The sequence below is a fragment of the Anser cygnoides genome, chromosome 3, assembly GCF_040182565.1.
Source record: "Anser cygnoides isolate HZ-2024a breed goose chromosome 3, Taihu_goose_T2T_genome, whole genome shotgun sequence".
NCBI lineage: Eukaryota > Metazoa > Chordata > Aves > Anseriformes > Anatidae > Anser > Anser cygnoides.
Genome location: NC_089875.1, coordinates 754,110 through 780,467, shown reverse-complemented (window position 1 = coordinate 780,467; position 26,358 = coordinate 754,110). Strand labels below are relative to the sequence as shown.

The 26,358-nt window shown below is 49.0% G+C and overlaps 1 protein-coding gene and 1 long non-coding RNA gene across 4 annotated transcripts in view; one reads left to right on the top strand and one right to left on the bottom strand.

Moving 5' to 3' along the window:
- The window catches only part of SLC1A4 (solute carrier family 1 member 4), a 29,118-nt gene extending 27,691 nt beyond the window's left edge, over positions 1 to 1,427 (bottom strand). The window contains exon 1 of the mRNA XM_048060750.2: positions 808 to 1,427. Within this exon, the coding sequence (XP_047916707.1) occupies positions 808 to 1,337 (530 nt within the window). The 5' untranslated portion in view covers positions 1,338 to 1,427. The remainder of the gene's footprint in view (positions 1 to 807) is intronic.
- Positions 967 to 25,543, top strand: LOC125182426 (uncharacterized). Of its 3 annotated transcripts, XR_007162121.2 has the most exons (5): positions 967 to 1,106; positions 2,438 to 2,573; positions 5,134 to 5,297; positions 16,735 to 16,920; positions 17,923 to 25,543. It is a non-coding gene; the product is annotated as an uncharacterized lncRNA (long non-coding RNA). The 3 variants fall into 3 exon arrangements; XR_010829968.1 differs by lacking the exon at positions 5,134 to 5,297; XR_010829967.1 differs by lacking the exons at positions 16,735 to 16,920; positions 17,923 to 25,543 and having other exon boundaries at positions 5,134 to 6,984.
- Positions 25,544 to 26,358: the final 815 nt, after the last annotated feature.

The following is a 26,358-nucleotide window of genomic DNA, read 5'->3' as shown; positions in this document are numbered from 1 at the left end:
GACCCAGGATAACAAGACGCATCAGCCCTTCGCGTCTCGGGTTCTGCACCACAAGTCAGCAGAGCGTGAACGCTGCTGGAAGTCTGGGACTCGAGAAGTTGCCTGGATGTCTGCCTCATTTGTGTAATTATTTCTCTTTTATTTAAAGAGCTGGGCAGATCTCGACAAGACATGGGCTCTGAGAAAAAAGAAAAAAGGTTATGTCTTCAGCTTTTGCCCTCTGTGGAGGGTGCTAACACGCCGCGTGATGTTCCGGGTACCTCCTTGATGAAAATACAGGGTTGTGTTTCCACACCTGTACCTAAGGGAGGTGAAGGTGCAACGAGAGGCAAAGGCAGGTTGGGATTTGTGTGAAGAGACCGAACAAAGGTTGGAGGGGGGGGAAATACAAAAACACAAAAGAAAAAGGTGTGTGTGACAGATGAGAAGAGCTGCCTGGCTCCAGAGACGGCCGACAACAGGCAGCGGGGCAGGAGAAGGTGCCGGGCACCCAGCCCTGGTCAAACACTCGCCACCCTCACAACCCCCAGGCCAAAAAAATTAGGAGAAAGGGTGGGAGGAAGGCTGAGGGAAGGCAGGCTGAGGGATGGAAGAAGGCTGAGGGAAGGCAGGCTGAGGGAAGGCAGGCTGAGGGAAGGCAGGCTGAGGGAAGGCAGGCTGAGGGAGCGAGGCAGCCAGCCCGCAGGAGGGAGGAGGAAGGAGGAAGGAGGGGGGTGCCCGAGCGGCAGCGTGCAACATCGCCGGGTCTGTCATCATCCTCCGGGTCGGGAGGGAGGGAGGGAGGGAGGGAGAGAGGGAAGGCCCTACCTGACGAGGTCGAGGAAGGAGTCCACCGTCTTCTTGCTGGGGGGCGCAGCACCCGGCAGCCCCAAGCCGGGCGTGTTGAGGGCGGATGCCCCGGCGCCGGGGCGGATGATGAAGCCGAGGGCGACGGCGAGGCCGGAGGCCAGCAGCGTGGTGCCTAAGAAGTAGGCGACGGCGATGCCTCCCAGGCGGCCGAGGGAGCGGGTGTCGAGGCTGGCGGCGCCCGACACCAGGCTGCAGACCACCAGCGGCAGGATGACCATGCGCAGCATGCGCAGCAGCAGCTCCCCGGGGAAGGCCAGGTAAGCCACCTGCGCCGGGCTCAGCGCCGCTCCCCGCACCGCGGCGCCCAGCGCCACGCCGGCCACCACCCCCGACACGGTCAGCAGCACCAGCGCGTTGCGCCGCAGGAAGCCCCGGCAGCCCCGCAGCCGCCCTCCTCCGCCGCCGCCGCCTTCCTCGGCGCCCTCCGCGTGGCCGTTGCCCGCCTTCTCCCCGCCGTCCCCCTTCTCCATGCTGCCCGCCGGCTCCATGCTGCTGGCGGCGCGCTCCGTGCTCGCTCGCTGCCTCCGTCCCGCTAGCCGCCCGCCTCCCGCTGCCCGCCCGCCCCGGAGGAGGGAGGGACCCGGCGGCCGAGGGGCGGTGCTGCCCCGGCGCGGCCCGGAACGGGACGGCGCGGGAGGGAGGGGGTCGGAGCGACCCCAGCCCGCGCCGCCGCCGTTTGCCCGCCGCTGCCCGGCCCCTCAGCGCCCCCCGAGCGGTGTCCCCGCGGCGCGCACGTGGGCCCTCAGTGCCCCAACGGCTCTCACATGGCCCTCGGTGTCCCCCTCGGTGTCCCCACAGCTCTCAGATGACCGTTCAGTGTCCCCACGGTAATCACAGGTCCCTTTAGTGTCCTCCTCAGAGGGCCCCTCAGTGTCCACACAGCGCACACGTGTTCCCTCAGCGTCGCCACAGCTTTCATGTCACTTCTGTGTCCCCCTTGGGGGGCCCACAGCTCGCACATGTCCCCTCAGTGTCTCCACGGCTCTCACAAGACCCGTTAATGTCCCCATAGTAATCACAGGTCCCTTCAGTGTCACCCTCTGTCCCCACTGCTCTCTCATTTCCCCTCTGTGATCCCCTTGGTGGCCCCACAGCTCACGTATGACCCCTTAGGGTCTCCCTTAGAGTGTCTCTCAGTGTCCCCACAGTGCACACACTCCCTTCATTGTCCCCACAGATCTCACATGTCCCCTTTAGTCTCCCCTTTAGTGTCCCCCAGTGACACCACAGAACACACATCTCCCTTTATTGTCCCCACAGCTCTCACATGTCCCCTCAGTGTCCTCCTTGGTGTCCCCCTCACTGTCCCCACGGCTCATACCATCCCCTCAGTGTCCCAGGGCTCACACTGGCCCCTCCATGTCTACCCGTAGTGCCTCCACAGCACCACACTTGCCCCCAGATTTGGAAAGAGGCTTTGTTTCAGTTAATTTCCTTGACATCAGCAAAACACAGCCTAGCAGAAAACGCGCTGTAAAAATAGCCAGCAGCACATTTGCTTTTTGAGTAGCCCAGACTAATTAAGCAGGCTGACAGGGTGTGATGGGGCCATAATCCTGATTTAATGAGAGTCTTTTCTACTTTCCAGCCTCATGGATAGACCTAAAGATCCTTACCTTGTGGCTGGAGCTCCTGGGAATTGTCACCACAACTGTGTCCACCACCACCTGCCTCAGAGCTCAATGCAGTCTTGACTTGCAGCTTGTTCACACATGTGACTCAAGGTACCAGGGATATTTTTCTTGATTTTCTTTTTTTCCTGATAACTTTTAAGGAACACTTGATTTGTGGAACTATGAGGGAGAATTAATAGGACAAAACAGGAAAGTAAGCATCTGCAGACACGTTCAAAGACATTCAATTCCACCTGTTTCAAAAAGAAGTGAAAAGATACCTGGGTGCTTTAAAACTTTTTTTCTTTTTTTTTTAAGCTATATGCTATTTACTTAAATTTAATTTAAGTAATTTAAATTAAAATTTTAGTTTAAATTTATTTAAAGATACAACCTATTTACAGGGCATTGCAAACTGGAAATGTGATTTTGACCTATTCCCATGCAGACCTCAAATATGTACTTGAGGCCCTGAACAGAGAGGTTTAACCTGTCTTTTTGCAAAGGTTGCACTATTTTTTATTATAGAAATAGAATATTAAGTTTATTAGAGACATATCCAGTCCACTTCCTACCCTAGCAGAAAATTCATTCTCCTTACACCCATCATAACAAATGCTGGTCTCACCTGGTTTTAGACTTCTAGTGATGCAGATGCCACAGACTCTCTAATCCATCCCTTACAGAAACCCCACCGTTACTGTTACAAAGTGTTTCTTGATGATTTCCCTCATTGCATTCTAAGCCCACTGTGACTTACTGTACCCACAAGACCACTGAAAATTGTCCTCGTGTGCCTACTCCCTGCTGCACTGTAAAGCCCAATGGAAAAAAAACAAAATGTTACTCCTCTTCTGCCCTTGGCTGTGGCAAAAGTCCTATCGGCTTTAATAATACTCATTAATATCATGCATTAATTAATTAGTAATTTTCATGGATTACTTTAATAATACGCAAATGGTGTGTTCCCATATGCAAACTGAAAACCTAGCGGAGAAATTCAGGGATGCGTGAGCAAGAAGAACGTATGAAATCGGAAAACTCATTGATAGCAGCACAGTGTATGAGGCAAGTGCAAGAATTAAAATCAGGCCTTTTCCACATTATCAATCAATCTCTCCATGGTCATGCGCGGTTGGCTTTGCTCAGAGCAGTGTCAGGAGAACAGCCGGGTGACCCACAGAAGCACACCCTCACCCCAAAATCCTAGATCCCACTGCATGTTTTTCAACCTGTGCTAAGGCTGGTCAGTCTTCCCTTTGGGAAGAACACCCCAACCTAGGGATGCCTGTGTCAAGCTTCCTCGTCATGACCTTATGAGGTTTCAGATTTCCAGCATCCTCTCCATTTTCTTCTCTTCATTTTTTGATCCAAACACCATTCCAAACAGTTATACTACTCTTAATATTTCTTCTGGTGAACCATATGAATGACCATCATCCCAAAAAAAGTTCTAGGCAGAACTAACTGTTTTTCTGCACCCTGTGAGAGTTCATGGATGGCTGCAGCGATTAACACTGAAGCCTGCTGATTTATTCAGTAGTAAGTGTTGACTGATCTGTTGTGTCATGTTTTCATTTCAGCACTTGTAGATCTTGGTAGCTTTCCAGTGAATGAGCCTGCATGTTTCCAATGTCCACTCCCATGGTGCTTCTAAATTAGGGTTTTTGACTTCCCCTGTTGCAACTTTAAGATTTTGGTTTTGTCTTGGCTTTCACCTGCACCAGGCTAGAGTCCTTCCTCCAGAAAACATCAGAGAGATCACAAGCAGGCAAAAACAAACAGATAATCAAACTGTTCCTTTTAAATGAAACCAAATTTCCTTTTGCTTTGAATGAGGAGAGAGCAAACATAGTTTTCACCACTGCCCCAGGAATGAAGAGGTCCTGCTGATTTTCAGTCAAATTTTGTTTGATACCTCTTTTTCATGGTGGGTATTTGAAATTCCAGCCTCAGTGAAGGGAATGAAAAAACCCTGACAACTGCAGTGGAATCAGGTCCTTCCCCTCTATTTTTCAGCACCAAGCAAGCAGAGTACAAGACTTATTTTGAGCCATTTCCCTCCAAAAAAAATCCTACTTTTTTTAGGGAAGTTGATACAGAAACTTCCTCAGACAAAAACCTCTGAGGAAAGATTTCCAATTCCTTTTTCCTACTGCTCATCCATTCCCATTATTAATGTTTACCATGATTTTGCTGAAAACCAGTGGGATGGACACTTAGGATGGGAGTTATGTAATTTAACTAGTTTACCTAGAAGTTTAATTTCTAATCTAGGCAAATCTTGTTTTTTCCATAGTCAACAGAGATACAGGTAAGGTCACCCCCATCTAAGAGAGGCAGATGAGATGAAATTCCCATGGGGGTATCTACCACACTCCACTGCATGTGGAGAAGACCTAGATGATTAGCTTAGGATACCCAGGTTTCAGGTATTTTCTGTCAGGTGAACCCCCAACTCACAATGCAGGTGTCACCATAAAAAAGACCGTACAACAATACTGTAGAAAATCATTATTTACCTCCCGGTGTGACTTCTGTATACATTACACTCATTCCATCTTACACACTCAAGCTATTTTTCCTCAGAGCAGATTTAAGCTGGCATCTGAACTGCATCCTTTTTTTTTTCTTTTTTTTTTTTTTTCCTGGCCTGGCCTCTAAAATTCAGCTGTACTTCGGGCTCCAAGGACATCCACATCTGGAGATAGCTCTGAGCTTCATGGTGTCCTCTGTGTAAAATCAAGCCTCTGGAGGGCAAGAGCTGTGTTATCTGCAAAAAGTCACATCTCACTGTTAACTTCACAGTGCTGCACATCTCAGCCATAAGTGAAGGTATGAAAGACAGGTTCTGCTTTGTGGTTTTGTTTCTGGGGATGGAAAAAAGTGGAATCCACCCTGCATTTCCATGGATTTAGTACACAGAATCTGTCTGTCCTACTGAATATGTTAGGTGTCATTATGTACTACCACAAAGCACACACACAGTGCACTGTATGTAACAGATACTTTTGAAAGAGCAAAGTACACGAAGTGAAGCAGTGACTGCTACACCCCTAGGTTTTCCAGAGAAGAAACTTCTTTTTACCTGAGCAAGGTCAACAAAATGTCTAAAAGAAATCGTATTTGAGTTTTTTTGCTAAGGGAGGAAGCAGATGAAAGAAGAGGAAGGGTTGTTTTCAGCATCTTGAGTCTCACTCTTGATTCATGCCCTCTTGACACAGATTAGAGCAGCCCTTGGACCATATTTCCTACAAAACCTCTTACCAATTGTATACAGTGAACACTAGTCATGCCACCTCTGCTTCCCTCTTTCCTCCTGCTGGTAGGTATCGCCGTCTTCGTACGACCAGCAAGTTCTTTTGCAGCTTTCAGGAGCTTCCTTGGGTGAGAGAAATTTTCATCTGCAGAGATTTGGTTGCTGTTTAGTCTCTGTTCTTCTGAGACGTAACAGGAATGTGCCTCTGTAGGTTTAGAAATAGATCAACTGCCCACTTCCTGTGACTGCTTTAATTTGAAGTAGTTCGAAGACTGACGCATGAAAGTCACGGTGGGTGGAGAAAGGAGTGAGATGAAAGGGAAGAGGGCAGGAAGGGTTTGGTTGTATATTTTTGTTTTTCAATTGAAGTTTGAATAAAGGTGCTCCAAAACATCTCAGCTGAGATGTTCTGGGCAGCTTGCAGTGTCCCAAGGGGCCATATTACAGAGTGGCCTTGTTTCCTGAGGAGAAGGCATGAAAAGCATGTGGGAGAGAGCTTGTTTTCCGCAAGGCAAAATGAAGTCCTCAGAGGAGCCACATCACGCTGGCTGAGGCAGGAAGGCCTAGAGCACTGCCTCGGTATGCAGACTTTAGCTTGGCAAGAAGACTTTGTTGGGCCTGGGATGCCAAGCGATTTGGACAGACTCCAGCCACATCACAGAAATGCTCCCTGCCGGCCTCTGGCTGGAAGAAGTGTGCGGGAGGTATCACCGTCATGCTCACCCCACCGCTGGCCGACTGCAGGGTCCAGCCACCTGCACGAAGCGACCTGGACCATCTGACTAAACCTGATTTTGAGACATCTGAAATCACAGGAACAAGTCCCAAGACTATTCCTCATAGAGATTCCTGGCCAGCACCCGAAATAAGCCAGTCCCAGACATAATCCTATCATAGTGTCACATCTGGATTCACCGTCTTTCCAGGCCGCGTATGTTCTCATGCCTGACTGAAAATATTCTGAGTGTGAAAGAAAACAGGTCTTTGTGAGCATATTTTATAATAGCAGAGGCAGGCAGGGAATTTTGCAAATACCACTTGTGTGCCCAAACTCCAACAAAACATAAACTCTGCAGACAGGGATGGTTGATCTGGGGTAAATATTTAACTTTATTCTCCAAAGGCACATGCAGTTTTACCAACAAGAAAATAAAAAATATAGAATAATACCCACCCACACACATGACCTTGTTTACTGTAAGGCTCCTTTGAGTGGCTTTGGAAACAAAGTTGTATTGAACCGGCAATAAATTTAAAACTGTGTGTGTTGCCTGCTTCTTCAAAATCAGAATGGTTTAGAGGCCTAAATATAACAGAGTGTACAAACATGAAGAAAAACAAATCTCCATGTGCTGAAAAAGAAGGTTCTCAACTCATAATGGCATTTCCTCCTTTGTAGGGTCTCCATCAGGTTGTTTTTTGAGGGTAAAGAGGGAGAAGGGCAGGAAAAAAAGAGCAAGAACAAGCACAGCTGTTCAGGACTTGGACACGTGACATCCTGTTGTAGGAGGGGACGTCACCTCGAGCTCACTGGGAAATGCAGGGTCAAGCTTTTCAAAACAAGCGGGTCTGAACTGAAAACAAGCTGTGTGATCTCTCACAGGGAAGCTTTGCTACTTGAGAAGAAGGGGAAATGATCAGAGGTAGCCTTTCTGCTAGGGGAAACGTGGTTGAATGAAGAGCTGCTGAGTGGTGGAAGTGGAAGTGCTGATGGTTTCTCTTGTGCTTGGAGGTAGGAGGCTGGTAGGCTGAGCAGCTGAGGCTTTTCCCGGCATTCAGGATCAAAACACTCCTTGATTTACACCAGCTGTAAGGAATATGCTATAAAAATCTACCCTACGGAAAGAAAAAAAAATGAGTAATTTCTGGACACCAGTTGTGATTCAGTTACTCAGAGCAGCACAGGGAATATCTGTTCTTACATATTTTATCCCTGCTATGGCATGACCGTGAATAGTTTCCCTGATGACGAGTGACAGCAGACCAGGATGACAGTGAATGGGAGCAGTAAAGCTGACACCAGAAGACATGTGCCGCTGTGCAGCTGCCCTTTGCCCACTGGAGAACATCTTCCCATGCACCCAGCTTACTGTGGGATCATGACGGTGGCCACACCAAGGGGCTGTTCGTGGTCCAAACAAGTCTCTGAAAAATAACCACAGGCTCAGAGTGCACAGCAGAGTAAAGAGCAGCAGAAAAGAAACATACAAAAGCAAGGCAAGAACATGTGGTATCTTCTGAGAATACTTTCCACGTGTCCAACAACCTGCGGCCCAGGTGTTCCCCATGATGGCGGCTGAGTCCTTTGGATTTAAAAGCCTTCCATGCATTGTTCTCCTGTGAATTCATCCACTAGGGTTCTTTGTTTGTTTGTTTTGAACCCTCAGTTGTCTCTTTTCCAGACTAAAGAGAAACCCTACAGAGCTCACTGTGTGCTTTTGTCACCTTCTGCACCTTTCCTGGCTCTTCTGTACTCCTTGAGATGAGAGCACAAGAGCACGGCGTGCATTTACAATCGGTGGAAACTCCTCTCCCTGGCCCATTACTGCCGAGGCAGCGGGCAGGAGCTAACGAAGGCATCCCCTTACAGCCACAGATGTTGTTCCCCTACTTCCAGCTGCACTTCAGCAGTAACTCTGCGAGTGCACTGCTGCCAAGCCCTGTGGCTGCTGACTCAACCACCACCAGCAGCTACAAGGCCCCTGACGGCTATGCATGGATTAAGCAGAAAAGTAACCAGACAAGAGCAAAGAGCAAGTTCTCGGTGTGTGTTAGTGTTGCTGCACTGCTGTAGCAGGAGTAAAAGTGCCGAGGCGAAGCAGGCATTTCCATTTTTCAGACTGCTTTAGCCTAGCACTGCTTTGCCTGAGATTGCCAGAAGTGATGTTGCTATAACAACTACACCCCTTCTTTGTCAGCATCCAAAATAACATTTCTGTCAGGGGTTGGAGTAGAGCCTTCTCCTCCTCCCTGAAAAATTAGGTTTACACCTGGCTGGTATAAAGAAGCAGAGGCTGTTGAAGGTAAGTACTTGGTTGTTTATGGCAAGACCTCAGGACTGTATAAATGTCTTTCAAACCAGAGAACAAGAGATGGGGAGCTACCAGGACTGCATCTTACCTACGCATGCACGCACCTGGCCAGCGATGTGTTCTGGCTTGGTTGCTTCACCAAGTGGGTGTATTAACCACCTGTGAGAAGTATCAAACCACAAAATCTTACCATGTTTGCTACAGCCGTGGAATATATATTTAGGAAAATGTTACAGCTTCTTTGCCTCTGTACTCCAAGACTGTCTTTCAGTCCCGTGGTAAAATTGCTCCCTTTGTAACACAGGGAGTTTGACACTTAGGTGCAGGAGATGCAATTTTCCAACCCATTTGTGAGGTCCTCCTGCTTGCTTTAGTCCCTGCTGCTCGTGTCACCGCAGAGCCGTCTTGGTCCCATCAGAACAGGTTCCAGCACCATTCAGGTGCAACATCTTCACCTCTTAGGTGCCGTGTCCCTGAGCTGAGGTCCCTGGTGTACTTCTATCAGCAGAAGTCTGTACCAACAGAATGAAACCCTGCTTTCCTCCCTCTGAGAGTCTGCGGCTACGGCTGCAGAACCCCCCTGTGCACCCTTTAACTGCCTACTAGCAGGGAAACTCAGCCCCGTGTTCTCCAAGTGAGAAGCAAAGAGAAATGGGAGATGTCAATTTTCCCTTTCACACTGAAAAGATACATAGGAATCGGAGGAAATTTGGGAAGTGACACATGAATAGGGTAAATGGCAAACACATGCTGTTTTCCTGGGCAGCAAAATCAAAAAGCCAAATATAAGAGAAAAAGGAAACACAGCAACTCATGTGATATGACTGCAGGTTAGAGTGAAAATAACTTCAAATGGTTGAGAAGTCGCAGCTGTGTGTTGCGTTGCTGCTCTCTCCCTATCCTCCCGTCACATTTGCATCACGGGAAATGAGCTTTTTGGTCCTAAAGTCCACAGTGTCAGAAGTGTTTCTTAGCCAGATCTGCATGGGCACCTAATGTGGGTTGTAATTCTCATTGATCTCAAAGCCTTTGAGAATCTGAGCTTATATTATCTATCGTTCCATTTTCAAAGCTGTCTAGGATACTGGCTAATGTCGGCATCTGGGAGAATTGCTGGGATGTCAAAAGGCTCTTTTACTAACCTGCATTAAAGCAAGTTGGACTCTCTAGTTAAATAGCATCATTATCAAATCCAGAAGAAAAAAAGCCAACAGCAAACCCACGCAGAGTATATTACACACTACTGTGGCTGTTTAAGAGTCGGTCAGTGCAGATTTTAGAGTATCAGCCCTACTGGGACATAGCGAGAGGAAAACAAGGCAGAAGAAGCATATCACCTGCCTTAAATCAGAGCCGAGACCTCCTGCATCAGGGAGTGTGAGTTCAGTCTCTGGCACAGCGCAGCCCCGTGCCCTGGGCTGAAGCCCCCTGGTCCTGCTGACTCGTGGGGCATTAGTTGTGCTTCTCGGGGGGGTGAGGAGGTCCAACCTCTGCCTTGTAACCCCAAGCTTGCAAAGGAGCTTTGAGAAAAATGAACGAGCGGCTCCATTAGCAGCAGAGGATACGCTGAGCAGAGCCACCACATCTTGCTGGTGGACACGGCGAGGCAGTGGGGGCAGCAGCAGGAGCGGGCTGAAAGCTTTTTCCGAGTGCCACAGGAAAAGCAACCATTATGAGAGTGCACTAAAAGCCTATTCATTGCTAAGGAAAGGGCTACTGAAGAATGTGGGACCCATGCCGAAAGCTGCCAGCCAGAGCAACAGGAAGATTATTAAGGCCTTTGCAAAGCGCCCCGTCTCCTTCCTTTGGCAGTGGTGATTCTGGACATGGAGTCGTTTCAGACCTACCCATTGAAATCCTGTAAATAGCTGTCTGCAGGGAGGGAGAAGCTGGGTTACAGCAAAGGGTGTTCCTTCGTGTGGGAACCGTAGGTAAAACACCCCTAGCAGGGCCAGATCTGGTCAGGAAGGAGAGCGAATGCACACGCTGGACAAGCTCTTCTTGAGCTTTTGGATGTTACAGGGAGTGACTTGAACTCCCATAGGAAGCAAACGTGGCTGTTTTCTGCTGTGCTCCTCAGCAGCAGGCAGTGATGTCCTAGTCCACGCTGGCTGCTTGCGTGGGGTCTGTGCACGCAGGAGGCTGGGACTGGGGAAGCTTTTCCAGTCTTCAGACAGGAATATTTTACCTCGAGTCCGCAGCTACCTGTTCTGACCGATGAGAGAGCCATCTTTTGCTTTCTGCCTTCCTTCTTCTCCCGCTCTTCTATTCCCTTCCTTTCCCCCACCTCTGTTTTCATCTCCTTGGAGCCGTTTGGGAAAAGTGCCTGCCAGACAAATCCTAGCCAAGGGGCACCCATCCAAGGAACAAAATCCCCGAGAAATGCCTCCTACAGGCTCTCTCTTTGCTCTCTACGGTGATGCTGATCCTGTGGCCCTTGAAGGAGATTGCTGTGCTCACAACTATTACTAAAAGCAAAGCACAACCTGTAGGGGTAGGTGCTGCACAAACAGCAATGGAGAAAATTCCTGCCTTCAGGAATTTCTGCGGGGTGAGAAGAGAAGTGGAGTCATGGGGAGGTAAAGTGACTTGCCCAAGGTTACCCAGTCCATCCAGCTCTTTGATACGCTTTGTGCCGTGATGTCCTCTCCCTGGGTCTGTACCATGGATGAGGAGGCAATAGCAGAGCTCCAGACTGGAAGCGCCGCTCTCCTGCCACTGGGAACAGCTTGGCAAGGCACCAGCACAGATAAGGAGGTGAAGAGGGGTGGTGATCACCACCTGTGGGGTGGTGGTGGTCTGTTGACTGCTCTTGACTGCCAGGAGACTCCGACATCACTGCTTTCATAGCCAATTGCTTAAAAGCCATGACTCTGTCCCCTCCAAAATCATGAGACTTTATAGTTTAGAAGCGTGGGGTTTAAAAGAAAAAACATTCTTCATTTACCTTTGGATCTGGAGCCCGTGGGTCGTATTTCTGAGCTTTTTCCCCCACAGCCACAATAGTTAGAAACATACCTCTCCTGCCCTTTAGTTAGAAAACACAGAACATCTTCCTTGCCTGCTCATTCACACATATTCACAGACCTGAAGTCTTTTAGCCCTCCAACTCTCTGTCCATCTCCATTAACGTTGGCCAATGGCTTCAAGCTAAGAAAGAAGCAGCAGGTAGAGAGAAAGACATATATGTACCACACACACCACCACTAAAAGCACCTTGCATCCTTAGAAACTGGGACAGAAGAAGAGATGTAAAAGGTTATGCAACTTTTTTGAAAGATAAAACTGGATCTTGTCAAAGTGGAGGAAAGACATGGAAACTTAATGTGTTGGAAAACCAGCCTATGGTCTGGAGCAGGAGTCTCTCTGGAAAGAAGAGAGGACATTCAATAACCAAGCTCAGCTGAAGCAAAACCATAGAAAACAAACAGCCTGTGCCAGGAATTTGGGGAAAGGGCCAGTACCGGGAGAAGGAGAGAAAAGAGCACAAAGAAATGTTTAGTTCAAGTAAAAACAGAGCAGTACATCTAAAGAACATAACAGGGATGTGCATGTTACAACCGGCCGGGATAAAAAGAATCAAAAAAAGAACGGAGAAACAAACACAGCTTTAGAAGTAATGAATGAGAAATCAGATTTTCAGGCAGAGCTCAGACATGTCAGCTAAGTGGAGCCTTGTGAGCGCTGCATGATGCTTAATCCGAAAGGAATCCCAAATTCCAGTAACAATATCCACCTCAAGCCAGCAGATGCATGGTCTCACCCACACCCTTGGGGCACAGAAAAACACTGGTGTTTGGTGGTTTGCCCTTCCCTGCATCCACCCTGAATGCTGGCTTACCTGTGCAGGGGCCAGAGCTCCTAACGAGGCAGGAAAGGAGACGGGCAGCTGGGCCCAGCTAACGAAGGGGTCGGAGATGTGCCTGCAACACCCTCACAGTGCTTTCCTCCCAGCGTGGCCGGGGTATTTGTGGCTGAAGGGGACGGGACTGCAGGTCGCTTTGGTCTCCCTGACTTCTCTCCCCAAACTTAAGCGATTCAGTTCTTATCAATTCTCCTCCACGGGGCCACGCAGGGAGCACTTGGATACTTCCAGCACTGCAAGAAATGATGGAAGTGGTGGCTGGCTGGTATACCAGAGCATGGTGCCCAGTGAGCTGGTACTGAGCAGGAGGAAAGGGGAGCAGCCCCCGGACCTGCAGGGGGACAAACCACGGCCACCAGCCCTGGGAACGGACACTGGCCTTGCCCCCAGCTGGAGACAGAGAGAGGTTCAGGGCAAATTGCAAGACCCAGCCTGTGCTGAAGGCGTGAAGCTGATGGGGACAGGAGGTCGGTAACATGGGTCTTGCGAGGTAGGAAGTTCCTCCGCGGTGAAACACCGCTGCTTCTGCTCCATCCAAAGTGCAGAGTGGGCACAGCCGTGTCCCACCCTCAGCAGCACGCACATCACTCTTGTTGATTCAGTTCATTCCCCCTTGGGGCAGGATGGGGCAGGGTTTGGCCCTCGGGAGGCTTGCAAGCAATGAACTGTAAAAAATGAAGAGTCGACAATTAAATGTTCAAAATCCGCAAGGACTTTGTCCAGAGTGGGCTAAGCAAACAAGTACATTGGAGTGACCTATGATCTGCACAGTTAAGGGTGTACTCTACACTGCTTCATTTGTTTTAATCATATTAATTTACGACCCGGGTTTCTTGCTTAATTAGCCAAATGAAGAATGAAGAGTGAATGCACAGCAGTAAGCCTCGACTTGTTCAGCTGGCTTCTAACCTCCTTTCCTGAGCTGGGAGAGTCGTGGTGCTTTGATGCCTCTGAGGTTGAATGTGCCTGCTCACACGGTGAAGAAAATGGCCAAGAACCAAACTCAAAAGAAGGGACTGAGATGTTCAGTAGTGCTCAACCTCAGGTCCTCTCGGTGAAAACCGAGGCACTGACCACGGGGTGTTCTTGGAGGGATTATTTTGAGTAAAGCAGGATGCAAACCTTCGAGATGCTGCTGCTTGCGGCACGGCATTTGACCACAGACCTGGAGCAAGGCTCCCTCGTCACCCCCAAACGATTGCCCCAGGAGCACAAGGCGGATCACCGGGGCAGGAGAGCACCACCGGCCAGTTCCAGCAGGTTCTGGACACATTTTTCTCTGCGGGACATTGATCACTGTTGATTCCGCTCATGTGGAACAAAGCCACACCATCTCCTGTGTGCCTTCAGGTGGATAAAGAGGAGCGCATGGAAAATGGCAGAAAATCTTCCCTGGGTCAGCATTTTCAGACAGAAAGCTGTTTTCGGGGAATGAATTCTGATGATATGGCAGAAATAGTTTTTTTTGTATGGTTTTTTTTTTCCACAAGGAAAACAGTCTTCTTCTTGCTTCAGAGGTTTTTTTCCCCATACTGTCAAATAGGAAAAATAATCCAAAAAAATCTGTTGCAAATGCCTCAGCTTTCTTTTTTTTTCCCCTCTTCTTTCTGCTACTTTAATTTTTGGACCAGCTCTATTATTGGATAATTATATTGGCTAATCGCATTTAAACAGTTTTAGCAAGATCGGATAATTGCATTCAGAGCAATTGGGCTGAAAACACACAGAATCTGGTAGGAGTATTTCACAAGAAACTGAACTGGATAAACACGATGGGATGTGTTGGTTAATGTGAGGATACACGCATGCTTAGGCTGCACGGCTCCGACTCCAACCAGGGAAATATTCTGACCCCGAGCCGCTCCCCAGGGCTGGGGCTCTGTGGAAAGCAATCCTTAAGGGCAATAGCGGGATTCCTAAACATATGACTAGAATTTAATTAACAGAAGATAAATCAATTTGAAAAGTGAAAAAAAAATAAAAATCTTAGCAGCTTCTCCTGATGCACTTGTCATCACATTAGAAGCAAATGCAACTTTTATTTCTAAATAGTTTCAGTGAAATCCAAGTCTCTAATGAACTGTTGCCATCCGGTGTCTAGCTGTTGTCTTGGTTCTCTTCAAGCCAGCAGGAAGACAGTAGCTGCCTTTTAGCTTTGTGCGTATTCAGAAATAATTTTCTGGGAGCTTATAGCCTACTTTGTCAACTAAGTAGCCGGCATGATGGGGAGTGGGACAGTTTTACCAAATTTCTTGTTGCTGGCTCCTTCCTAAGCCCTCTCTGCAGCTGGCTCCTGCACGCAGAGCTTCCTGCAGATGGAAAGGCTAGTGGAAATGTTTCAGATTTTGGTGAAACATTTCTGGACAAACCAGGAGGACCCCTAGATGCACATAGAGCCATCACGGCATCCCATACGAGTTGCTTGCTCTCATCCTGACTGTCAGGACCCCACGACACATAAGAAGTTTCACCTCTCTAGCACTCTGCTTCGGTCCTGGTGAGGAAAAAAAGTCCTCTCATTTTCTGCTCCCAGGGAAGGGTTAACTGAAGAGCAGGCGTGAGCTGCGTGGCAAAAGCCCACTAACAACATCTCCAATTTAACTAAAGCAATTTGCAGAGCCTGGGATGAAACCTGCACCAGGCTGCCTCCTTACCCATCCTTCCTCTATCTCTCTGCCCGATCTGAAAGCAAGGCACAAGGCTGTGAGTCAGAAACTGCCTAATTTGAGAAAAGCCAAAGCCTCTCCTGAGAGCCTCTGGCTTGTGGGCGAGACCTCCAGCCAGTCCCACCGAGGCATCCAGCTCAGAAAAAAAACATGTGCCATGCAGCCCGGGCAAAGCACTTGTCAATAAATGACCCTGGCAGAAATCGTTTAACGAAGGGCATCTTGAGGATGGTCCTTCGGGCCAGGGCTGTGACTCCTGCATGTTGAACTTAATGTCCACACTTGGCATGAAGAGGGGCGATGGATGGGCAGAAAAGCCAGGTGGATGGGTCTGAGCCAAGGGCTTCAGCCTTGGGGATTTCTGAGCCTTGCAGCCTGTGTGGGCGCTGGACAGGCACGAGTCTGGGCAAAGCTTGACGTTGTGCAGCTGCAGAGGCAGAATTTAATGTTGCCACCCAAAAGGTGGCAAGTAGGGCATACGGGGAAAGGAAAGGTGGGGCAGTGAGCCTGCTGCTCCTGTTAGAGGAAGAAAGATGGGGAGCGGTGAGGCTGATCTTAGGAGAAACTGGCTCCCAAGCTCCAACACAGGTGACAGAGCCACAGTTGCCTCGCTTCATTTTCCATAAAACCTCACAGATTTCACCGCAAGGGCAGAGTTTGGCTTTTCTACCAGCAAATATAAAAACCGCACCGTTCTGATAGCAAACCCCACGGAAGTGGACGTTGCCACTTGGCACTCCCTTGCTGTTGAGCACCGTTCACCCAAGCAGAGCAGATGCTGTGCAGAAGAGGGTGAAGGTCCAGCCTGCATGGTTTTCATAGCCCTGTGCCCCAGCGCCTCCACAGAAGGGAGCACGGAGGCTGATGTTGCAATGCTGGGATGCATAAAGGCAGCGTGTCTCAGGGAAACTGGTGTTTTCCCACACCCAGAAATCTCCCCCAGGACAAGAGCCCCTTTTGCCTCCATCTGGTCCCGGTAAAACGAACCTAGCTGGAGCTACACGGAGGCATGTGGCATCGCTGCCAGCAAGCAGACCAAGCCAGCCCCTAGCTAGCATGAGCAAACGTGAACCCACTGGTGTCTGAAGCTGGGCGGATTTATGCAGACCAGAGAATATAAAGAGCTGGCATAAAATCCACAGAGTTGTTTGCTTTAAAATGAAGAAGAGCAGGGCAAACACTGGCATGGCCACGTCTTTTGGTCATTCTCCCATAAACTTTTTCCAAACATCTTCTAGAAGAACAAATAGGTCCTGCATCACCCTAGGGTAAACGTGAGGTTTCTGTGGTCCCAGGGACGCTGTATCTGCCAAGGGAAGCCTGGTCCCACGTCACCATTACAGGCAGGGCCACCACAAACCCTTGGTTGCCCGGGCTAGTGCAGACCCCGTCGTGTGACAGTGAGCATTTGCAGCTCACAGACTCACTTTGTTTGCTTTCTGTTTCCCAGGCATGACTTACATCCTTGCTGATGGCGGTGTCCACGCAGCCGGCGTGCCAGGCTGGGCACAGCCTGTCCCCTGTTTGTGCTCCAGTTTCCTTGCTCAGACCTTCATCTGCCTCGGGGAACCTGAACTGGGCAAGGTGTGTCAGAGAGCAGAGGACCCTTGGATAAAAAGCCCTCTAGGGAGATGAGGTATTGTTCTTTTACAACCCCTCCATTACGCTGGCTGCAGCAGGGTCCCACATTTTTTAGGCTGCCTGAAAAATGTGTGAGCACATGGTGTTTTGCTCCTAGCATCATCATTAAGGGTCATTTTCACTGAGGGTAAAAGCAGGACTTGCCCAAATGGCTGTAACCCTGTCCTATTTGAAGAAGCAAACAGACGTGGTAATTCCCCTCCTCGCCTCTATATATTCGTGGTTTGCTCCATGGATTTGAAAGCTGGTCCTGTTCCTTAAAGCAGGGACAACTTTCCATCCAACTGAGCACCACTGCAAGCCTCAACTGGGTTGCCCGCGAACCCTAAGCAGCTCCTACCTTAAACCTCTCACAAGCACCCAGAGCAGAGGCAGGAGACACTGACACCTCCTGGTGTAATGCACCACTTGGAAATGATTCACCCAAACTGGAAACTGCTCTGGGACATACCCAATACGGCACACTATTTCTGCTCTGGTGCTTGGGCCACCTTGAAACACGTTGATGCTTTGAGATGCCAGGAGATCCTGTATTTTTATTTTCTCGTGGTCAGTTCACATTAGCAGCAGTTTTGCAACGGGAGCTAATTAGGGCGAGTCTCCTGTAAGAAAGTCCTACAGCAGATGAAAGGCAGACCCAGCTATCTCCCTCGCATCTCTAGTAGAAGAGAAATGCAAAGGAAAATTATTGCAACAGATGTAAATCCAGTTCCGTATCTCTTGTTATTAAGATTGAGCCACAACACCGAGCCCCAGGCACTACAGGTATTTAAAAGTTGTTTGTAGGAGAGAGAGTGTCACAAATTAGTACAGCCCTCAAAAAGTGGACAAGCAATTAGACTGTGTTTTACAAGACAATAGGACAACAAAGTAGGAGCCATCCCAACTTTTTCTAATTGATGCTTCTTGGTCCTTAAAACAAACAAAAGGCTGAGAAGAGCACAACACAAAGCAGGCTCAGCCTTCAGAGCAACTTTACCATTTCTGATTTTCCTAGAAAAACATCCTCGAGGCAGCCCGAAGCTGGCTGCGCGAATCCCCCTGCGCTTAACCTTGCTTTCGAGATGAAAAGCGAAGATTGGAGCAGTGGAAGCGGAGCTATTTTGGTGACATAGTGCCACCCACTGTCGGAGGGACAGACAGCACCCTGGCCCTGCTCGGCCATGTGCTGCGCTTGCTGTTCGGAGAGCTGAGATGCGTCTGCAACATATAATATCAGGTATCTAAGGTATCTATAAGGCGGCTATATACATGCAGTGGGATATTTACACGTAGCTATATGTATACTGATGGCTGAGGCAGCTGTGTTGTCCTGCTGGAGATGCTTATGCTCATGAATAATTCCAGTTTGGATGGGGGGCAGAAACCCGGTGTGTAGCCAGGGGCTGTGCTCAGCGGAAAAATCCGGGGCAAGTGACAGTGAAAACGTGTCACGTAGGTGGCAGTCCCCCTCGGTGTCCTCAGACGTGGAAGGGACGGGTGAGAGGTTGGCATGGGGAAGAGGGGTGGAGGTATGGAGACACATGGACACACAGCCCCATGCGTGCATTTTTGCGACACTTGATTTTGTATGGATTTGATGTGCACTTGGATTATTGGTTGCTCGTGCGTGTTGTGATGGGAGGAACTATCTGATGGAAAAAATGACCCAAAGAACCACACCACGCTTGGGGCTATGCCGTTGTATGTCCACGGTAGGGAGGATATTTCCACCTGTCTTACGAGGAGCTCAGACCAGAGCGTCCCAAGGCATTTCCAAACCAATAAAACGCTGTGTCCTGGGAAAAGATGGAGTGGCATTGCTCCGTACGCCCACCAAAGACAAACCAAGAAGTCTTTTCCAAACCGGAGAGCGGGGCGTGCCCTGGTGAGCAGCGAGCTCTCGCAGGACGGTGTGTGCTCCTCCGCAGAGATGCCCTCGGAGAAGAGATCTTTCATTAAGATTGTCATTCACTACGATTTCCATCCCCGCGGAGGCTGCTTCCTTGGCAGGCGCTGTCTCCAGGGGAGGGAGCGGTTGTGAAATATTCATACATCAGAAGGATTGCATTTGTGAGCGTGGACCGCAGAGCCACAACTGGCTGGAGGGGCGTGAGGGGGAAAACAATAGCAGCGAAGGAGGGAATAAAAAAAAGGCAGAATCCAGGTTGTGAAAGGTGAGCCTGCCCCTTGTCCAAATGCTCGATGAGCCCCCACCCAGGCTGGCGACAGTGAGGAGCATCCCAGGGTCTGGTTTCTGGTGGCTGCAGAGCTGCTTGAGCCCACTTCAGGGTAGGAGAATTGGCTGGCTCTGAGCATGTGAAGCTAATTGATTTTCTCCTCGTACAGCGATGGCTAAGCAGCTTTTGCATTCATGCTTCTGCGAGTCTGAGGAATAACCTTAGCAGAGCACGCACAAGAGACCAAACGGCCCCTGAACCAGCTCTGTGTCACAGGCTTGATGCCTCGGGCATCTCTTCAGTGGCTCCCTCCTATAGGTTACCACAGTTTCAAATAACTTTAAGAAAAAAAAAAAAGGAAAAAAAAAAGACCAGGAAAAAACCACACATTTAGGGATCTTCGGTCAACTTGGATTGAATTAAGAGTGACACGTACACACAGGGCAGCTGTGTATGCAGCCTTTCCACGGGATGCTGTTGTAAAGTGTGGCATGGTTAAGGGTCAGACAACCCCCACGCCCTGGGATTTGACAAAAAGGCCAGCAGTAAAGGCAGCAGAGAACAGTGAGGTGCCACACTCTGGGAGAAAAGCTGAAGCAGACAATTTGGGTTGGAAAGCTGTGCAAGGGCATTTCCATGGGGAAATACATCGGTCCAGCCCTCGGGTATCTCAGCACACAGCTGCAAATCCTTCACATCACGATGGACCAAGAAGCCCACAAGCATGGTTCAACACCTCCCTGAAAGATGCACATTACCTCCTAAACCATCCAATTTCCTTCCAGTGCTCTCCGTGTCTCACGCTGAGGACTCAATTCCTCCTTGGGTTCCACAGGCTACCTCTATAACAGCGAGAATAACAGTAAACCCAAGAATAATAAGATTTTTTAATGCTTTAGAGTGATTATTAGGACCTGCTGCTCTCTATTGCCCACCATTGCTTTTATTTGCTGGGATCCTACAGGGAAGCCGTCCCTGCACATGCTTTCTCGAGGGGGTCGTTTTTCCCCCGCGAAGGAAGGATGCTCACAGCCTCCCGACGCCAAGCTGCATCCGACCAGCTCGCTCCTCGCCTCCCTCTCGGGAAGCATACGCACGCTCGCACGCCGCAGGAGCAAGTTTTGACTATTTTAGGGCCTGAAATTTCCCGGTCGGCATGGCAACTTCCGACTCCGCACCTCTGACGGAAGCAGCTTAAAATAGAAAATCCAGAAAAGCAGCAGCAAGCCTGGCTCCAGCACCACCGGCAAGAAGCCCAGGGTGTTGCGGGCAGGATCTGGCCTCTTGGGGTCAATGAGGACAACCGGTGGGGCCGCCACCTCAATGACTGCATTTCTTAAAACATCACCCGAACCTTCTTTTTGGTTGGAAGGTATCCACTCCTGTCACCCCTTCTTTGCTCAGCAAAGCTTTGGTTCCTTATCCACGGCCTATTCATGGCCATCAAACCTCCATGGATGCTGGCTCCATCCCAAATATATTTTCCTGTAGACTTTCCAGGGCTGTCCAGTGTCACAGGACTGCCATTTCGAGGAAGCCTTCCCAACCCCTCGAGGTTCTTTTGTATGAGTCCTTTTGTTCAGTTTGGAAAACCCGTTAATTTTTACAATCGTTTTTCCCCAAACCATTTTTTTCCCGGCTCACACATAAACAATCACGATCATGCAGGGCGAAGCAGGCATGTGGTGCATCTCCTCTAATCCCCGCTTAACCTAATTCATTTTCCGTCTACGAACCAAACTCCACGAGATTCATTGAAGGAGCCTGGATTATGTCTCTGTCAGCCCACAACGCTCGTGTAGGATTAGTGAATAAAAGACCTAGAAGTTCTCCGCGAGCCACTAAACCTGCAGCAACCAAAACACCTAGAAAATCCCCTTCCAATCACGGAAACATCACCAGCAGTGCAGAGCCCAGTCCTCGGAGCTATTTCATGTCTTTAAGGATCTGGACCTCTCTGTTGTGTTTTGTTTCTGTTGGTTTTTGTTTGTTTGTTTTGTTTTGTTTTCCCCTTTTCTCCTCTTTGTGGCCCAAAGCTTTCTGGAGAGTTCAATGGGCAAGCCTGGATGGGTGTGGGTTTTATTTGGCTTTCTGGTGGGAAATGTAGGTGAGCTGTGATCAGCCAGCTGAAGCTGGAAAAATAAAAACAAACTTCTGCGCAGCGAAGAAGGGCCCATTTTGTACAAGCACAATCACTGCTGCTTGTTGTTGCTTCTAGGAAAGCTAGCTGACATTTTTTCAATCAAAATGCTTTCCACTTTCCCTTCAGTTGATGCTTTCTTTTTCTTTTTTTCATCAAGTTTTGGCAGGAAAACATTATTTAATGCACATTGTTTTTTTAAAACTATTTATGCGCTTTCACTTTGATGTGTTTTTGGAAGTGCAACCAAATGTCCAAACATTTTATTTCTCCTTTACGCAAACGTGCAATGTATTGATATAAAATCAATGTTCTTTGATACTCTCTTTGCCCTGGCTCTGTTTTACTCTTTCCCATCCCCTTAACAAGGCATCTCAGGCCAGAGCTTGCTGCAAGCTCTTGGCTCCAGGGGGAAGTAGGAGAGAACTGGGTGGAGAAGCCCTTTCCAAGCACAGAAGAGAAGGCTGAGCTTCCCTTGCAGCTGTTTCCAAGCTTTTTAGGGTACACAAACTCCTCTAAAAGCTGCTGGTGGAAATGGGGACCAATGCATCTTACCCAGCTTGGTAAACTCCCAGTGGCAGGGGAGCTGCTGTGGTCTCAAGGAAGACCGAGAGGTGGCTGGAATATCAAGAAACAGCATTTAATGGTGTAGCCTCCAAACTTTGGGGACAGCGAGGCAATGCTTCCCCAGAAGAGTGAAGCAGGAGAGGAAAGGCAAGTGAAAACTGGACCCAGCTATCACTTAATCAAGATTTTATTTCTAATGAAAATTCCCCGGGTAGGTTTTACAGGCTGCTCAAAGCACGCTCCATACCTCAGGGTTAGTCTGATTATTCAAAATCCCCTCTCTCCCCTCCCCAAATACACATCTGATGCTGCGTGCAGGACATCTGCCAGGGAAGGATGATGTGACAAAGGGAGTGAACATAAATCACAGCTGCTCATTGCAAAAGCTGCATGTATCTGTCCTTGCCCTTTTGTGCCTTCACCTTCAGTCCATGGCTTGCCCGTTCGATCCATCTCCCTGTCGTTACTGCTCTTTTCACCTCTCTCCGTAGTGCTCCCCTTTTTGCTGCCTGGGAGCACAGCCTCTTCTTCCCCGTCATCAGCCTGGCTTCTTGTGTCTCTGTCCTTGAGCATCCCTGGCCTTCATCTTTGCCATCCTTTTATATTCCTCCTCTTCTCCCTCCAGCATCGCCGCCCTCCTTACCTCTGCCTGTGCCTCTATGAACAGACACACATGAAATATTTCACTGTCACCGTGCTTTTCAGATGTAAACTAATTACAGTCCATGAGCCAGCGGGTCAAAGGTATTATCCTCATTTTTGCAGCAGGCAGACTGCAGCTCTCCATCCCGCTGTGTCAACGCACACACACACAGAAAGGATGACGTGGGGACGTGGGTCAGACCCGTCACACTGAGGACCCACAGCCCAAAGTTTTGTCCTCTTTGCAAGCACGATCTGCTTGAGAGAAAACCCTCACCAGCTGCAGGTTAACGTCACGAAATATCCTGGAGAGAAAGCTGCCAACCATGGGGTCATCTCCTCAACCCTTAACACATCGACCAGCCCTGTACGTGGCAGCAGATTTTTTTTGCCATTTCTGGATGGTGGAAAACATCTGGACTGTGGGATCTCGGTGCCAGCAGATCTTGTTAACAAGCTACTCAAGTGTTCGCATGAAGCACCAGGAGAGTGGGTTACGTGTCTTATTGATCTAACGTCAGCCATCACCTCCAGGAATGGATGTTTTCAATAGAGAAAGCAGACTAGCAATAGGCTCGTGGACGTTTGGCCAGTTCAGGAGATGGTAGGATACAAATGGCTTCCCCTAATGAGATATACCTTACAGGCAAGATCTAGCAGAGGACCCTGCCACTATCAAGGTGCTATGACACAGCCGTGGTTTACTGGATTAAAAAATCACAGTGTTGCTGATCATTACTGAACATTAACACTGAACATTACGATCATGATACTGTCCCTTTGGGGAGGAGCAGTGGAACACCTGGTGAAAAGTAGTGCATGTTGCTGAGTGTCTTTGAAGCTCTGGGCATAGGATTCACTTTCCCTGTACTGAAAATCTTGGCTGATGATGGATCATCCCTGTGGATGGAAACACCAAGCTAAAAACAGCACCTGGAATAAATACAAGCCATGTGAGACAGAGAGGGCTTCCTCAGCTGAAAAAAAAAAATAAATAAATAAATAAAAAGAAGCCAGAAAGGGTATTGGAGAATCACAGAAAGGTTGAGGTGGGAAGGGACCTCTGGAGGCCATCTGGTCCAGGCCCCTGCACAGGCAGGGCCACCCAGAACTGCTGGCCCAGAACCACATCCAGGTGGCTTCTGAAGATCTGCAGAGCTCTCTCCAGTAAGACCAGGTCTCCCTTGTACTGGGGAGCCCTGGACTGGACCCAGCACTCCAGGTGTGGCCTCATCAGTGCTGAGCAGAGGGGAAGGATCAGCTCCCTCCATCTGATGGCAACACTTCCAATGCAGCCCAAGAGACCGCTGGCTTTCTTTGGTGCGTTGCTGGGTCATGTTCAATTTGGCGCCCACCAGGATCTCCAGGTTCTTCTCTGCAGAACCATTTTGCAGCCAGCCGGCCTCCAGCACACACGGGTACCTGGGGTTGTTCCTCCCCAGGGGCAGGACCTTGCATTTCCCCGTGCAAAACATCCTGAGAGCCCAACTCTCCAGCCTGGCCAGGTCCCTTTGGATGGCAGCCAGGCCCCATCTGGTGTACCAGCCGCTCCTCCCGGTTTTGTATTACCTGCACGTTCATTGTGGATGCACCCTGTGCTGTCATTCAAGTGGCACAAGGGAGATGTTGAAGAGCATTGGCCCCAGTACCACTCCCTGGGGCACACCACTTGCCCCCAGGTAGACTTTGTGCCACTGATCACAACCTTCTGGACCACTCAGATGGTTTTCAACCCACCTCACCATCCATTCCTCTAACACGTACTATGTCAGCTTGCCTACGAGGACGTTAGGGGAGACAGAGCCAAAATCCACACCAAAACCAAGGTGAAACAACACCCACTGCTCCCCACTCACCTGCCCAGCCACCTTGCTGCAGAAGGCGATCGGGCTGGGTAAACACGGTTTCCCCTCCGTATTTCCCCTTGTGCTGAAATAGCAGCAGAGCACCAGGACATGATATTTTAAGAAAACAATGAGATTAAGAGACAGACACTAAGTGTTCGCAGCGCTTCTGACAGAGATAAACTGCAGTATCGGTTTCTATCAGATTGAGAGCACGCGGCCTGCACTTCAGGGGGGAGGCTTAATGATTTAACAGGGCTTTCCCATCTCTCGCTAGCAAGCTCCAACAGCACAGATAGGCGAGCATCAAGCGGAGACAATTGCAGCTGTAAATAAATAATGAACCCGCCGCACGCGGAAGCCCTCACCCAGGAACCAAATCCTGAAGATGCTGCTCGGGCATCTTTCACACGAGACACAAGCCAGGTTTCCCCGTGCCCAGTTATGTTCCACATCTCCCGGAGGAGGGACATTGTTTGTCTCTCTACTTTCTTTCTACCCCCCCTGGGGCTACAGCATGCTTTTTTTTTTTTTTTTTTCAGGCTGTTTCACCAGCTCTTAATGTTCATGGGAGGGTACAGTGATCACGCACATGGTGGGAGGGGGCCAAAGAGGAGGGGTTTGGCTTCTGCGTCATTTCTTTCTTCTTTTTATTGTCTGCCTCCTTCCACACCTTTCCTACAGTTTATGTTTCCCAGCTAAGCTACTTTATGTTACCCTGCTAAGCAAGGACATCCCGCAGTATGTCTCTGTGTTGTCGCTGCTCTGTCACCTCCACTCTTACCCTTGGTTAGGTAGAAACCTCTGCTCTTTGATGAGATGGAAAAGGAAGAAAGACCTGAAACTCCCACATGTTCCCTGTCTGCTGGGGAACAGGGACTTGTAACTCCTGCATCCTCACTCACCTCATCACAGAGGAGGGATGCCTTCTGCAAGCTTCATCCTCACTGCATAATATTGAGTCTTCAGGGCCAGCATTTAATCTTTTAACCATGACAACATATGTGGCTCCAGCAAGTCCTACCAAGATTTCTCTGCAAGGAAAAATGAAGCTTACATGGTACCAACTGCTCCATTTCCTCTTAACTCCAGATCGTCGGCAGGTATTAACTATGACAGCTATTAGCTATGACAGGTATTAACTATGACAGCTAATAAACACACAGTTTATCCTGATACAATTAAAGAACAGAAAAGGGGAAGAACATGACTAAAAATCAAGATCAAATATACAGATCAACAAAGACGAAAAGTCCTGAAAATGCCACAAAATCTACCAGCCTTCCTTATTGCTGCCACTGGGAAAAAAAAAAGATATTTTTAAATACAATGATAGAGGGCAGCAAATAGACCAAAGAAGGAAAGAAAGGTGTGCTTTCCACAACCCCCCAAGAAATCCTCCTCCCTGCAGCTGTCTATGTGCCCATTCACCTTCCTGATTCTTTCTGAACACCCTGCTTAGACCACCATACCAATGACAAACTCGATTGAGTTACTTCCCTAAAATGAGGATGTCTACATTGACATGCACCCCAGGAAGATCTGGTCCCAAATCCCACATGAGAGGCTCTGGCATCCACAAGTTTTCCGTGACTTGTGGGTGCTCAGAATCTCCTGGGCAGGGTTTGTCCTCAAATGACAGAAAGGAGGAAAAAAAAAAAAAACAACCCTCCTCTCAAAATACAAGTGAAACGTGCTTCTGATGCAAAATTAGCATTTGGCAGAGAAGTGACTCACAGTGACTGAGGGCTTCGTGCATCCCTTCTCTGAAGCATCCAGAATCTTTTTCTGGCTCGTGAATCACCCGAAAATGGCAGCTGAGCGTGTCTTGTCCTAAGTAAAGCTGAGGGTGTTGAGAAGAAGATGAAGGGCTCTGCTCTGCTCTCTGAAACGGCACCGCTGGCAATGTTTGTGATGCCAGGAAGAGGGGAAACAGCATTGCCATGGGTTAAAACATGGAAAGTTTGATTTACAGTGAATACCTGGGCTTTGGAGACTGTGAGCTGAAGGTGGATTCAGCTGTACACAGTGCAGGGTCCTGCGTGGGAGGGACCAGATATTTGAAAACATGCATGCAAATA